Source organism: Chaetura pelagica, unplaced genomic scaffold (assembly GCF_000747805.2).
Source record: "Chaetura pelagica isolate M959 unplaced genomic scaffold, ChaPel_1.0 scaffold72, whole genome shotgun sequence".
Taxonomy (NCBI): Eukaryota; Metazoa; Chordata; class Aves; order Apodiformes; family Apodidae; genus Chaetura; species Chaetura pelagica.
In genome coordinates this window covers 1036810-1051110 of record NW_009952560.1, presented here as the reverse complement: position 1 = coordinate 1051110, position 14301 = coordinate 1036810, and the positions used below count along the sequence as shown (strand labels likewise).

Here is a 14301-nt window from a genome sequence, read left to right as displayed (position 1 = left end):
ATCTGTAGGATTGGAGCAACTTCAGCATTGATCCCTGAACTCTTATACCCATCAGAAGACTATCAAAAAACAAACATGAAGACAAAAATCTGCAGGGACTGGTTCTCCACCACTGGGAGAAGGCTGCAAAGAGACATTACTTCTGGCTTTTGCCTGATCACTGGGAAGTGATGGAAACTCTTGCAGCCAGAAGGTTTTGAAGTCTGTTACCTGACTGAGGCTTGTGGACAAAATAAGAGCTGTTTCTGTTGCTTGCTGGCCCCAAGGTGTGGCAGAGGAGCAGGAGAAGACCAGCATGCAGTGTGTGCGTGGTCAGGCTGAAGAGAATCTACCAGGGAGTGGATCTGTGCCCCTGGCAGTGCTTACATCTGCTCCAAAGGAGGATTCATGGGGTCAGTGGAGCCTTTGGCAAGTGTGTGGGGGGCAAACAGTGGATCCTCTCAGGCTACAGTCGTGTGTGCAGAGCCACAGAATGGATCAGAACTATGATATGAAGATGTGCTGGAGGGCCTGTGGAGCACTGGAAACGTGCAGAAACCATGTGTTCCTTAGCAAAGCAGGGAGGGCTGGGGGTGAGTCTGAGTGTGAGAGCTGTGTGTGTTATTTACAGCTGAGAATCGAGTTTGGCTGGTGCCAGTGCCCAGCACGTGCACTGAAACAAACTGCAGGAACTGCACAGACTGGAGGCTTTGAGACCTGAGCTGGGACAGCAGCAGCATCCCTATGGTGGAAGGGAAAATGGAAACAATCCTGAGAAGAGCAGTGGCAAGATCCTGCTGACTGCTGGGAGGGTTGGTCTCATGGAGCTACTTCCTGTGGCACGAAAGGGACTGGGCTGGCTCTGGCTCTGGCAGCTGCCTGGGGCCTCGTGCTGCTCCCACTATGGGCTGGAAACCAGCTCAGTGGCTGCGTTTGGTGGTGTCATTTCTCTTCCTTAGGTTTATTTCCTCAGTGCAATTAAGTTGCCCCATTTAAAAGGAGGCCTATAGCAGGGAGAGGGGAGAAAGGACAAAATGGGTCATGTATGTTGGAAGTACCCACGTCGCTCAGGCTCGTGTTTGTCAGCTTTGCCCACCTGAGTGTGAAATCATCTCCGATCGAAACACCAGCCTCGGCCTTTCCCTCTCTGCTCCGACAGAGGAACGCGCTGTGGATGGGAGCGGCTGCGCACTGCCCGGGAATTCCCCAGGATTGCAGTGCAAGTGGAAACATTTGCTGAGGGCAGTGATTGGTCTGGAGCTGGCAGAGCAGGGCTGGAGGGCTGTGATTGTGGAAGGACTAAATAGCATTGCCCAGCACTGTCCTGATCTCTTGACAGAGCCTCAAAGTCACAATGTCCTTGTGCCGTTTGCCACCTGATTTCTCAGTTAAAACAGCAAAAGCAAGTTTTATTTATCTTTTAATGGTCAGGAAAGGTGGAAAATGTAGGTTTGGCTAAGACATTCCTCTCCTTTCTTTTTTCTTTCAAGTGCCAAAGTTTTCAGCTTTTCAGTTATCAGTTTGTGTCCTGATGTAGCACAGGTGAAATCCGAGGGTTCCTGGGCTCAGCTGAGCTTTGCACACAAAACATGGTGTCCACCGTTTTGTTAGCCATCGAGACGCTGGTGCTGGGATCATTTGGTTATTGATGAGAAAACCCTGGTGATGGTCAGCCTGCTCTGAAGGAACAGGTCCATCACCAACACTGCTCTGTGTGTGCCATCTTCTCACAACAGGCTGTTGCTTTAGAAGGTGCAGATGTAGAAACCTAAGGCTCCCCTGTTGCTTTTCCTGGCTTTCTAGAAATGCCTGATTTATAAAAATGTTCTCTCTTCCATCTCTCGGGTTCCTTTGGTTTTAAAATTAGATAAGTAACACCAGCCCAGTTTTTTTAATGGAAACACGCTCCTTTTATCAGAATTGTTGCGTATGTGATACTAATTGGAATCTTGTTGCTAGGTCATTTTCATTGGGTTTTTTTCAAGTACTGTCAAGTCCAAGAAAATGTATGAAAACTAAATTATAGTCCCACATAGACTGTCTGATTGAATCCTCCTTATGGCTCTGTGGTCTCATACATCCTATTAAAATATTCAATCTTGTTTTCTTACTTGAAGAGCCTGTCTGTAAAGGGCAAACTTATAGAAAACCTCATTCTCTGGAGACACGGTATCCAGCCACACTGAAATATTTACATATTTCTGTACTGTGTCTTATGCAAGTTCTCCCCTTTGCCTCTATTTATTAATAAAGATTGTTGAATGCATTCTTAATTAGGGCCTTTTCATTTTAAGGACTGGATGGTTTTGCTGGCAGCCTCTTGTTTCAGTTTTTGACCTTGAAAAGTAACTTTTCCTTCTGGTTCCTCTTATCCCCAGGACGGAGCTTTATCGTTCGCTGTTTGGAAAAATCACGAGTCCTGAAGAACCCGAGCAGAATTAGCATCAGGCCTTCACACCAGGACATCTCCTCTGCCTGAGCAGCTGCTGGTTTGTTCTAAAACCCTCACTGAAGGAACATCAAATACGGTTACTGCTAAATGACACAGGCTCAGAAAGAAGCGGGGGTCGGAAGACATTTAGCCTAACACCCTCCTCCCTGGTTTTAAAATGAACTCTGGTTTCTCCTAAAGACAATCCATTTTAAACTATTCTCTTCAAATTCCTGACCTTGATTTTGCAGTCTTCTCAGCACAGGCACAGGGTTCTGCTGCGGGGAGGGACATGCAGTGCAGACCAGCAGGGACCACCAGCCCCCCCCTGCAATCAGGTCACCCACGTTTGTGTTAAATCCTGAGAGATTATTATTTGGGGGATTGAGAGGGGAGTGTTTAAGTGTGCTGTTCTGGTCGATGGCTGCATATCTGGAATGTGTGACTTTATTTTTCACCGAGTCAAGAGGATTTAAATATCATTTACATAATTAGCATGGCCTTAAAACAGAGAAAAGGTGCTGTCCCTTGCAGCCAGCCAGAGCTCCCAGTTCACACTCCCGTGTCTGAGCTCTTGCTGCACACAGGGACATTTCCTGACTGGTGATAAGCACAATATGGGGATATTTCTGCAATTAGAACATACTGGTGAATTTTTCAGTCCTATATTGATTCTGCACACTTAATTATTTCTGCTGATGGTGACTCAGAGCCATCCTGCCTTCACCATCACCATCCCACAGTGCTGGGAGATGCCAGCATGAATGTGAACTGGCCAGAGGAGATGACTCACTTGAGGGGGTTTGTGGGGTTTTTATAGCCAAAGGTAAGAGGCCAGAGATTAAATTCCCATAAGGAGAAGGTGTTAGCCTGCAGGGATCAACCTGGAATGGAGGGTATCTTGTGTATGTAATGTGTGCATACAGATGTGTGTAAGGTGGCTGTTGCTTGTGACCACAGGAGCTGCCCCATCTTTGTTCGGTGTTTTCTGCAGTCTAATTAAAATGCTTTGTAGACGGGTTGTCCAAGTGGAATTAGTGCAGGTGAGGTTTCAGCAGGCACAGCCTCTCTCAGCCCCACCAACACCATGTTCTTTATCTGGTGTTTCCAGTGTCACTTTGCACAGAGTCAGAGCTGCAGAAGGCCAAGACACTTAGGGAGCTCTGAGGATGGAGAGGCAGGAGCACCGTGGGACTGGGGCTGGAAACTCATCTGCTGGCAGTCCCTGGGGTGAGCAGGAGCCCCAGAGGTGGTACAGGTGGAATGAACCCCTCTGCCCATGAGGTCCCACTTGTGACACAAGGAAGCTGCTGCAGGGGCCTGCGATGTCCATGTGGTGCTGGGGGGGTCATCTCCACTGAGCGGCTTCCCCGTTCCCTCCAGGCAACTCAGCAGTGGGTGCTGGTTTAGTGACACCCAGCATAACATCACAAACATCTAAAGGTTTGCAGGAAACAGTTGTTTGTTCACCAAGTGAAAAGTCCCATTTCTAAACTGATGAGTTGGTTGTTTTGGGTTTCTTTTTTGTTGTTGTTGTTGTTGTGGTTTTTTTGGGGGGTGGGGGTTACTTTGCATAAGTCAGCTTTTCAGTGGGCAGCAGAATTTTACTTTTCAAATATTTTTTTTTCTTATGCAGCTTAAATAAAAATACATTCTGTTTGAAAGTATGAAACAGGCTAGAGTGTAAGGAGGGATGCTTGCTCCATGCCCTGTGCTTCCTCAGCAGAGGAGGCCCAGTGCAGGAACAGTCCCACTATGTATCTCCCAGTGGCGATCACCCCTTTCCCTCTGCTCCTGCTGCTTGAAAACAGGACAAGCAGCAACAGTTTTATCCTTGTGGTTTGGTTTTTTTTCTTAGAAGACTTTGTAGCTGCATTGTTTCACTTCACTGTGTCCCTGGAGCTGTCTGTAGAGCTGATATTAATTAATCATTTTTGCACCTCATCATTACAGATTTGTCTCCATTCTAGTCACCTGCTTCAGTAAATAGCTTCCCAATACTTTCACTGTTGTATGGAGCAGAGTCCACCACAGAGGGAGAACCAGCTCAGCTGTAGAGAATTGGCTTGAGCAGAAGAACCAGCTCAGCTGTAGAGGGTTGGCTTGAGCAGGAGAACCAGCTCAGCTGTAGAGAGTTGGCTGGAGCAAGTATGAAAAACCTGGGTTTAAAAGCAGGGATTAAAAAAGACACAACAGTGTACAGCTGTGAGTCTGGCTGGATTCTACCTGCACAAAGCAGCTCCACGAAGCCATTGGCACTTTGCTTTTCATGGTTCCTTGCTGCTGCTGGGCCTTGCCCCTCTGGTTCAACGCAGGGAGCAGCACAGCAGAGGGCAGGCTCCCTGCCTCATGGAAGACTGCAGCGTCTTTCTTGGCTTTAGAAAGTAAGTGCCAAGGTGAGCATTGACTCTGCAGAAAATGTGTGTATCATAGATGAATAAATCCTTAGGTGAGCTTGTGGTGAGGTGGGAGCTGCAGCTCTCGGGGGGAAGTGCATTGATTTCTCCTGTTCCTTCTCTGACTCGCAGCTCTCTGGTCAAAATTTGCCAGGTGGAAACACAGTAAATGTAACTACTGGCTCCTCTCTGCTGCCCTTGCTGTTTTAGGATCCCACCAACACCCTCACATATAGGGAAGAGCCCAGCAGCCACCCTTGCCCCTCTCGGGGCAGCTCACACCGGCTGTGGGAGTGGTTGGCAAAGCAGAGTCTGGGGAGGTATGAGGAGAAGGGCCCAAAGGCTCCATGGCTTTGGGGCAGGGATGGGTTTGTGGTGGTGTTTATTTTTTTGACACACATCTCAGGGTGTGGTGAGCAATCCCGAGTTTGTTAGCTTGCGTTTGTTTAGCTCAGTGTGATGCCCATCAGTGTGTTCCAGTGCAGAGGGCTGCACCCACAGGCCAGCTTTTATAGCCCTCCAGGTGTAACCATCTTCCATGGCAAATCCTGGAAATGTCATGTCCTGTCCCCTCCTTCCATCATCCCGGTAATTCCAGCTCCCCAGCAATAAGGAGGTGGCACCTTCCACCATGACATATTGGTCCAATCCACCTGCTGAGAGTCGAGGTGTGTCCTCACCCCTGCAGCTGTACCTGTGCTGATGTTCTGAGCAGCAGCAGAGCTGGGTGGCTGTTGAACATCATTAAAATCTCATGGTTTAATAACCATGATTCTGAAAGACATCAAGGGGAGTAAATTAGCTGCTTCCAAAGTTTGTGTCAGTGGAATGGCTTTGTGCTGCATGCACTGTCAGAGCCAGCATTAAGGATGTTCAGTGGATAGTGCCGAGTCCCTGTCCTGCTCCAGGCTTGGCTGTGCTGGTTTTGCCCAGCCTTGCTCCAGGGCTGCCAGAACAGGCTGCAGCTTTGCCACCCCCTTCCTGTTTGACTTCTGTGTCCTTTAACGCTGGAGAACCAGGGCACTTCAGGGGTTTTTTTACTTTTTTTTTTTTTTCCTGAGAGCGAGCTGGATGTAATGTTAAAAGGGTAATATGAAACACTTTAAATGTGATAACTTCTCGTTTGTATTGTTTGAAGAGATAAGAGTCAAAGCCCTGCTAAGCATGCTTTTGAATTTACTTATCAGTGTTTAAGCAGGCTTTTCTCCCTGCCATCCCCCACCACCTGGGTAGTGCGATACCCGGGGAGAACCTGGGCCAGCAGCTGCAGCTTCTGAGGCCCTTGCTTCATCTGCTGACCTTGCTGCTAAGGGCAGTGCTTTATTCCTGGCATGAAAATGGTCCTTTGCTTAGAGCTGAGGATGCTGCAGGAGAAAGTGCAGCCTGTGTAATCCCTGAGCTCATCAGTGGCACTGCCTGGAGAGGCTCCAGCAGGGATGTGCCTGTGCCCAGCAGGGGGGGAGCCAGTGGCTCCCCAGCACACAGCCGTGGTGGTGGGCACCTTGCACAGCCCTGGGTACAGTCCTGGGGCCTCACAGCCCCCTGCATGCACAGATGCTGAGGAGGGGACTCCATGTGCTCAGGAGGCAGCTGGACTGTGCCTCACACCCCAGTACCCCCCAGGGCAGGTGAACCCCATGGCCCAGTGGCAGCTCTGGCAGCTCCAGGGCGATTCCAGCCGGGGCTGTGGCACAGGCAGGAGCTTTGTCTGTTCTTTAATAAGGGCACAGATAACCAGGATGATTTAAGTTTTCCTAATACTGCTAGTTAACAGCAAGTGAGGTATTTTCTCCCACCCCTCCCAATATAATATCAAGGCTTTATTAATTCATCATACAGATGCTAATTAGAACCTATACAACTGGGCAAAATACCTTTGCAAAACATTGCCCAGTGACTAGACGGTGTATTGGGGAATTATGTGTGCATTGGGGAGGGGAACAGAGGGGTTGTGTTAAGCTTCTCTCTCCCCCCAACACCCCACAATAGGGAAGAATTTCAACTTTCAGACAAACAACTTCATTTACAAGTGTCTCTCTAATTAGCTGCAGAATTAGTAAAGCAGAGTTTTCCCCCCATAGATCGGCCAAAGCCCTGAGGGAGGCTGTGGAATAGAGAGAATCGCATTTCCAATTATTTTGTTGAATTGCTAATTTAGTTATTGTGCCTGGCGTAATTGTGATGGGTATTGGGTGTGCAATTCAATTTGTTTTAAATATTTGTGGGAAGGCTGATCAGTAATGGAGCTGACCTATTTCATGGCCCAAATTGAGAGAAGAGACTAAAACAAAAAACAGCTACAAAGCCACAGTTTGTCTCAGTTTTTATTTTGATGTCTCTCATCCCTCTTAAGACTGTTGATGCAACAAAAGGTTTACATTAAAAGATGATGGCACTTTGATCTTGGGCTTTTGAGAGCTTACAGCTTTGGTACTTCTTTTCTTGGTATTTTAATATGTAGATATTTTTAGGCGAAAGAGTTTTAAAGGAATGTTTGGTGTTCATTAGGGTCCTTCCCCTCACCCCCACTACCCAGTTGTATTGTTTGTTGAGGTGATTTCTGTTTTTAACCATCAGGATTCTGGTTTGAGAAACACGTTAAAAATAACTGGGGGAGTTGTGTTTGGTATTTCATGTGTTACACACTAATACTTACCTTTAATGTGGGGGCATCTGGAGGTGTTTGTGTGCCCCAACTCCTGGGTGCACAGGGGACACCCTTCACCAAAGGTCCCAGTTGTTCCTTCCTGGTGGATTCCTACTGACCAGGTCCCTGCCTACATGAACAGCATAGGGGAGGGTTTGTGGAAGCTCTTCCACCACCCTGATGCCATTGCTGTGCTGGGCTTTTCCTGTCTGTTTGCTTCAGTCACCATAATGGTAAAGACATTAGTAAATCCATGGAAGAGGAACAGGACTTGCTGGGATGGTGGTTGTGGGCTGGGAAGTACACCCAGAGCATTGGGCAGAGACCACAGCATGAGGTGGGATGAGGTGCTGGTCCTTCTGCCCTGTCCCCTGCAGCTCCACAGCTCAGCAATGGCCATCCATCTCCTCCCACCACTAAGGAGGCCAAGTGGTCATAATGAAGCTTGGAGAAAGGTTCACCTGCTTTGTATGACAAGTAGGAACAAAAGCAGTACTAGGGCCCTAGCGAGAGCCTGAGCAGCTCATGTACCTCAGGTCCATGCTCTGGCATTAGCAGCCACCAGACCTTGTTCAAGAGGTGCCACATGAAAGGAGCAGCAGAGCTCCCCAAGGGGTGCTCAGGACAAGGGGGAACAGATTTCCACTCCAGGCAACAGAGGTGTAATTCATTCTTTTTATTAAAAGAAACTGAGGTAAATGAAATACTTCAGCACCAGCGAGAACCGTACAAACCGAGGGTGGTTTCCCTGCTGTCCCTGCCCTGTGGTAACTGACCTGGATGCCTGCAGCACCAGTGCTGCTGCCACCACTGGGGCTGGGACAGTGACTGGTGACACTGCCATGGTGCTCCCACCAGTACTGACCTCCACAGGGTTCCCAGGGCCAGTGCCAGACTTGGACCAGCTCTGGCATTGCCTACAGCTGGGCTTTTTTTGGAGCTACTTTACCCCCTAATTAAGTGGCGCCGAACTTGGCGCCTGTAACAGTGAAACAGGGGGTCTGCTCTTGCCCAGCAGGGAATAGACTTTGGCAGCAACAGCTCCCACCCCCAGCAGAAGGAATGGGGCCTGGGACATTTCCTGTAACACCTGCAGATGTCTGGGATAGAGGATTGATCTATGATACCACCACATAGGAACTCCTGGTAACAGAGGAGGAGGCTGGTGAATGCTGCAATGCCCCAGAATGGTCCTGCCTGGCTGAGACATTCTCTGTCTGTCGTGCTGTGACCCTCATCAGCATAAGTAAAAGCATCTTGGGGGATTGTTCAGGGAGCTCTAGTGGGAAAAATGTCTTAAATCAAATTAGGGTTCTTAACTATTAAGAAAAAGCTAGTCCTTTGGAGGACACTGCTTCGCTGGCCACAGGCAGGGCTGCAGTGCTGCTGCTGGTCACCAGGGAGAAGCACTGGGACCCCCTGTGCTGCACTGGGATCTCACAGGAGCTCTGGCACCACACACAAGGGGCTGTGTTGCAGTGCAGAAGGAAGCGGTACAGGTGTGAGGCACTGGCATCATCATTAATTACTTCTCTCATAAAAGCATCCCTTCTGAGTCATGCTCTACTAAAAAATGAATTGTAAAATGTGAAATACTTTTAAGACAATCACTGGTGAAAGCTCTCCAGTACTGTTTATCCCAGGATCTGTGGCTTAGGGTCTGACTGTCCTTCCCTTCAGAGTTTCATCTCTCATATTTTATCATGGTCAGGAAGCCCATGAAAACAAACAAGTGTAGGAATAAACCAAGGATGTGGGCTGGGTCAGCCTGTAGTGCCCTGCACTGCTGCCTCCGCTCTGACCTGGCTTGGTGCTGGCACTGTGCTTACTGGCCAAACTGAAGACGATTATTCCTGTCTGGCTGCAAAGAGCACCCATTGGAATGGCTACAGAAGTTAGCTGGTGCTAAGGCAGGGAAATACCAAAATAAACCTTTCTTACATTTCTGCCTTCCCTCCTGACCAGCCGCACACCGAGCACACACAGCTTTGCTGGAGCCAGCTCCGGCACACAGGTGGCCAATGGAGGGAACCTTTGATCAGCAGTATCAGACTGAGGTTTCCTTTCACAGCTCTAACCCCATCAGGGTACTTGACTTCATCCTTTACCCTGGCAAACACTGTCTCCTTTCTGCTCCAGTTACCTACTCACATGAAAGGGATTAGCACTGACGTGAGGGATACACAGCAGTGGGGCTGCCCCACATCTGTTATCCCCAAAATACAGGGAAGGAAGAGCAGCCATGGCCGAGCAGCTGCGTTTTGGCCTCCTCTTTTACATCCTCCTAGAAGGGTCTTTCACAGTTTACTGACCTGTTCCACAGCAATTGGGCACAAAGGCAAAGCAAGCAGGGATTCAGCTTCCAAAATCCTACCACAGCCACCTTCACAGCCCTGGGAATCTCTGGAGCCTTCTCTGCAGCCTCCCCCGAGGCACAGGGACAGCCTTGGCTTACACACTGTTTTTCCTCTACTCATAAGTAACAACAGACATTTGAAATTGAGCTCAGCATCAAGCTGACAGGGCACGAGGGCTGATCATGAGGGGCTCGAGCCAGGCGGGAGGACCTTGGGCTCCCACCCACGCCGGGGAGGCAGAGCCCGTCCTCGGCTGCAGCCGCGCTCTCGCAGGGGGTGATGTTGGCACTTGTCAGTAGGGATGGGAACAGAGAAGTAGGCAGGGGCATAGGGGTGTAATTTAAACGAGCCCCTTCTCTGCTACTGCCAGAGCTCAGGGTGCTGCAGCACCCTTCATTGCCTGGCTGCAGCGCTCTGGTGGCAGCCGAACAGCAAACCGAGGCGTTGGTCCAGTCATGCTTTGTTAAATAAATAAGGTACAGTTAGGCAGCTGGAACTCAGCTCTGCAGGCGCTTGTGTTTATACATTTTCCTCGTGTCTCCGGCCAAAGAACACGCTTCCTCTGGTCAGTCTTGATTTGAAAAAATAAAAATGTCACTCTGCCAGTGTTTCCCTGAGCCTCCCCGTCTCAGTATAGTGGTCACAGTCAAGCATAGGGCAATTCTGAGCTGCTTTTTTTTTTTTCCTCCACTGTACCGGGCAGGGGGGAGTGTGGGAAATCAATGTTCTTATGTTGAAGAAGGCGAGTCCATTGTGGAGAGGATCCTCACGATCTCAGCTCGCTGGGTGGGTGATATATGCTGGGTCATGTGCACTATGGAATCCATGGCAACCTCTGGATTGGCCTGGACCAGGCTGGAAAGAGGCAAGAGTTAAGTGAGCAGCTCTGACACTCGCACCAGAGCATGTCTGACAGCTCCTGGTCAGGCCCTGGGGGGCAGGACTCAAATACAGGGCCTGGAAGAGATGGGATGAGGCAGTGGGGCACTTGTGAGAGCTGATGGAGCAGCTCAGGCCTTGGTGGCCCTCATGCCACCATCTGTTGGTGGCAGAGCTCAGGCACCATAGAGGCTGAATTCCTGAGAGGCCAGAGCATGAGGACACAGCGTGGACATGGGGAGGCCAAGAGCTGGCACGTGCCCTGATCCCACCAGCAGCACCTTCAGGGGCTGCTGAGAGCACCCACATCTCCCCCTCCCAGATGACACACTCCTGGCTGCCACAGCACAGATGGAGAAACTGGTGGGAATGGTGGGAAGACACCCTACAGAGTCAGACACGGGACATGGAAACCAGAGGAGCTTCACACCACAGTTCAGCACCCTCCCCCAGCTCTCTCAGAGGCAAAGCTGCTGTAAGAAACCTCCAGTCTAAGACAAAAATGATCAGAGTTAGATAGTTCACATCTAGCACAGCCTTTGTCTGATAAGGCTTAAGTGGCTCTGCTGTATGAATGTCTGTGCAGATGTGCACAGGAACTCTTAGAAGCAGGAGGAAGTGAAACTCCACCTGTTTTAGTGTTTGGGGGTTTATTTGGTGTAGTTCTGAACTGCAATGAAAATGAACTGGGCAAATTACAGCACTGAGCAACAAAGACCCTAGTTAACTTGCCCGGGAAAACTGGGGCTTGGAAAAACAAAGGGAAGGAAGCCTTAAGGATATTCTGGCCATGTGTGGTCAACACACCACTTTGATAGCAGCAACCCAGATCAGAGGTTTGCTTTGTCCCTGCTTCACGCATTATGCAGCCCTCTAAAACAATTGGCTGTCTCAAATAGAGAACAGACCCACAAGCAGTGAAGTGTATGTGCCCTGGCTCCTCCCAGCTCCTGTTCTGATGAAGGGCTGGAGCAGAGTCCTGCTCTGTGGGTTGTGATTTTGCTCTACAGCCTCTGCAGGAGAACAGGAGATGGAGAATTTTTTTCACAGTAGCTCCACTTCTGTCCCCCGTATTTGCATTTCTGAAGGAAACTCCATTTCCACACCCTATATGTTTGCCAGTTAATGTGTAGTGTGTGTGGAAATGACTTCCCTGAGCTGGGAAGTGCACATTGCCAAGATCAGAGCCTGGACTCAGCAAGCCCCGTTGCACCGGGGCTGTGCGGCTGGCTCACCTGCGGATCTGTTTGAGGATGTAGTCCCTGGAGATGTACTTGATGTTTTCATCCACAACAGAGCGAACACCTTCTTCTTCCGTCAGCTGTTTCTCCAGCCACTCCACCAGGTCCTTATTGCTGTCCCACAGGTAGGCCTGCCAATAAACCACAGGTGTCACTCAGCAGCTCCCCATGCACACACTCCCCATCCCCGCGTACCATTCCTAAAATTTAACTTGCAGTTCTTGGCAGCTGTGGGTAGGACATTGGCTGGCAGCTCTCCCAGTGTGTGTGACTTTATAAACACAACTAACAATTAGCAAAAGTCAAACCGATATATTTCTTTATATCACTTAAATGTGACTAAAGGGGAAGCAGGGGGGCACTGGCCCTAGAAGCTGTCGTAGGTGAACTCCAGGCTCCTGCTGTGGTCAGATGCCCAACCTCTGCTGAGATCTGACTGCCCAAAAGGTAAGGGTGGTCAGAGAAGCAGCTGATCTTCAGACTTCTCCCAGTGCTAAGCTGTCATGGGACCCACCTACGAACTGACCCAGTGTTAGTGTCCCTCAAAAACTCACAGGATCCCTGATCCAGCCCAGGAACCAAACAGCCCATTCAGCAGGTCTGCACACAGTCGAGGTGGGGGCCTCCAAAGACCTGAAAAGCCTTGGCAACAACCCCCTTTTTTTTCTTTCCCAAGATCATTTCACCTGATATTTGCTAGGTAGTCAACTACATAATAATTCAGGAGTGTGTTAGATGCCTAATAGCCTTCTCACTCCTCTCTTCTCCTCTCATTTTCTTTACAAATCATTTAAGAATCGTTTTGTTAATGGTTTCCGGAAAAGCAAGTCCCACCATTAGCACTCATTCATATTTATGTCATTTTATTTGGGTAATTAAACACAAAGCTCGTCATTTAAAGGTGCACTATCCTTCCCTGTTATCACTAACGAAGTCAAAGTCAGAATTACAATGAGCTCAGAGCAGTGATGCACCCTCCCGGGGTGGGCAAAGCCCCCAGCACCTCCAGAGCAACCCCTGCTTGGGGAACCTCCCACAGCTTTGCTCCTCGTGCTGCCTCTGGCTGCAGCAGGACAATTTCAGGGGCTGCTCAGGGAGCACGGGTGGGTCTGCAAAGGCCCTTGGAGCAGCAGGAGTGAAGGCAGCAGCACCCTCCCCTCCTGGCTCACAGTGGGTTCCACCAGCTCTCCTCTCAGCAGCCCCCAGCCCCTTCCAAGCTGATTTTCCTCCCTCCCTGCTCCAGAGAGGAGCGCAAAGGCAGCACTTGTACCCACGAGCCCCCCTCTCACTGCTCACCCTTGCTTTGTATATTTAATTACCAGGTCCTGAAGTCCAAGAAACCATTTCCCTTTTCCCCAGACTCTCACAAGGCACGTTCCTTCCCTGCATTGCCCTGGTCGTGCAGCCCCTCTTGCAGCCCCCGTGTCACTCCTGCCTGACACTTGATTATAAATCCTGGGTATTTCTTTTTTTTTTTCTTTACCACGACACACACAATTGTCCTAAGTCAGTGATGTCATTTCAGCCTGAAGATTTTGCTTATTTCATTGTTTTCTTTTATTATTTTAAAACTCGTTAGGTTTTGCTCCTTGCTGCTGCCCCCAGACACACCAGCAATGCTCCCTGCATACAAAGTAGGGCATTTAGGAAGATTTCAGGGACGGGGAAAAAAACCCCACCCACCCCAAGAAGCTGCCTTACGGTTGCAGCCCCGCGTAAAGTGAGATTTACCCAAGAATCCCAAAGCTTTTAGTTTAGGAGAATATTTAATACTCTTATTAATCATTTTTAATCCGTTTGCTTTTAATTAAGAAACAGCATGATGCTTTCCTATCAACATATGCCAGGGAGCAGATTAATTGTGGCTTAAGATAACTCTCCTTGATTGGTGTAATGTATTAGCTAACGAGATGCCCGCTTTTAAAGACACTCAGACGCTACCTTGGAAAGCCTGCTGCCCTCCAGAGAACAACCCCCCCTTTCTGGAACCCCTGACTGTTCATGACTTTAAAAATAGAATAGAATAAAATAAAAATAAAATGAAGAACTCAGATTGGAGGACTGTGACAAAAACAACCCACGAACAGCTCCAGAGATTGCTCTGCAGAGGCTGCCAGCTGCGGAGCTGGCGCACAGTTAAAGGAATTCTCAACGTCACATGAGGCCACCCTGACCCCAAGCCCTGGCAGTGACATCTTGCAGCCACTGGTGTCCCCACCTGGAGAGCAGACAGCTCCACCTCATGGGCTGTGCAGCCCAGGGGACATGGAACACTTGGTGGAGGAAGGGCAGGGGCTCCTCAGCCTGAGATGTGGCAGTGGTGACCCCAGGCACATGTGGTCTGTCCCCACCATCTCAAGTTCATGGCCCA

The 14301-nt window shown here is 49.4% G+C and overlaps 2 protein-coding genes across 3 annotated transcripts in view; one reads left to right on the top strand and one right to left on the bottom strand.

Annotated features, from left to right (window-relative positions):
* The window catches only part of AATF (apoptosis antagonizing transcription factor), a 50232-nt gene extending 47811 nt beyond the window's left edge, over positions 1-2421 (top strand). The window contains exon 13 of the mRNA XM_010009105.1: positions 2358-2421. Within this exon, the coding sequence (XP_010007407.1) occupies positions 2358-2421 (64 nt within the window). The remainder of the gene's footprint in view (positions 1-2357) is intronic.
* An 8062-nt stretch (positions 2422-10483) lies between these two features.
* Positions 10484-14301, bottom strand: part of ACACA (acetyl-CoA carboxylase alpha) — a 122264-nt gene continuing 118446 nt past the window's right edge. For both annotated transcript variants that reach the window (XM_010009045.1, XM_010009044.1), the window contains 2 exons: positions 11925-12061; positions 10484-10665 (listed from right to left, as the gene is read on the bottom strand). In XM_010009045.1, coding sequence (XP_010007347.1) covers positions 10539-10665; positions 11925-12061 — 264 coding nt within the window. In that variant the 3' untranslated portion in view covers positions 10484-10538. The remainder of the gene's footprint in view (positions 10666-11924; positions 12062-14301) is intronic.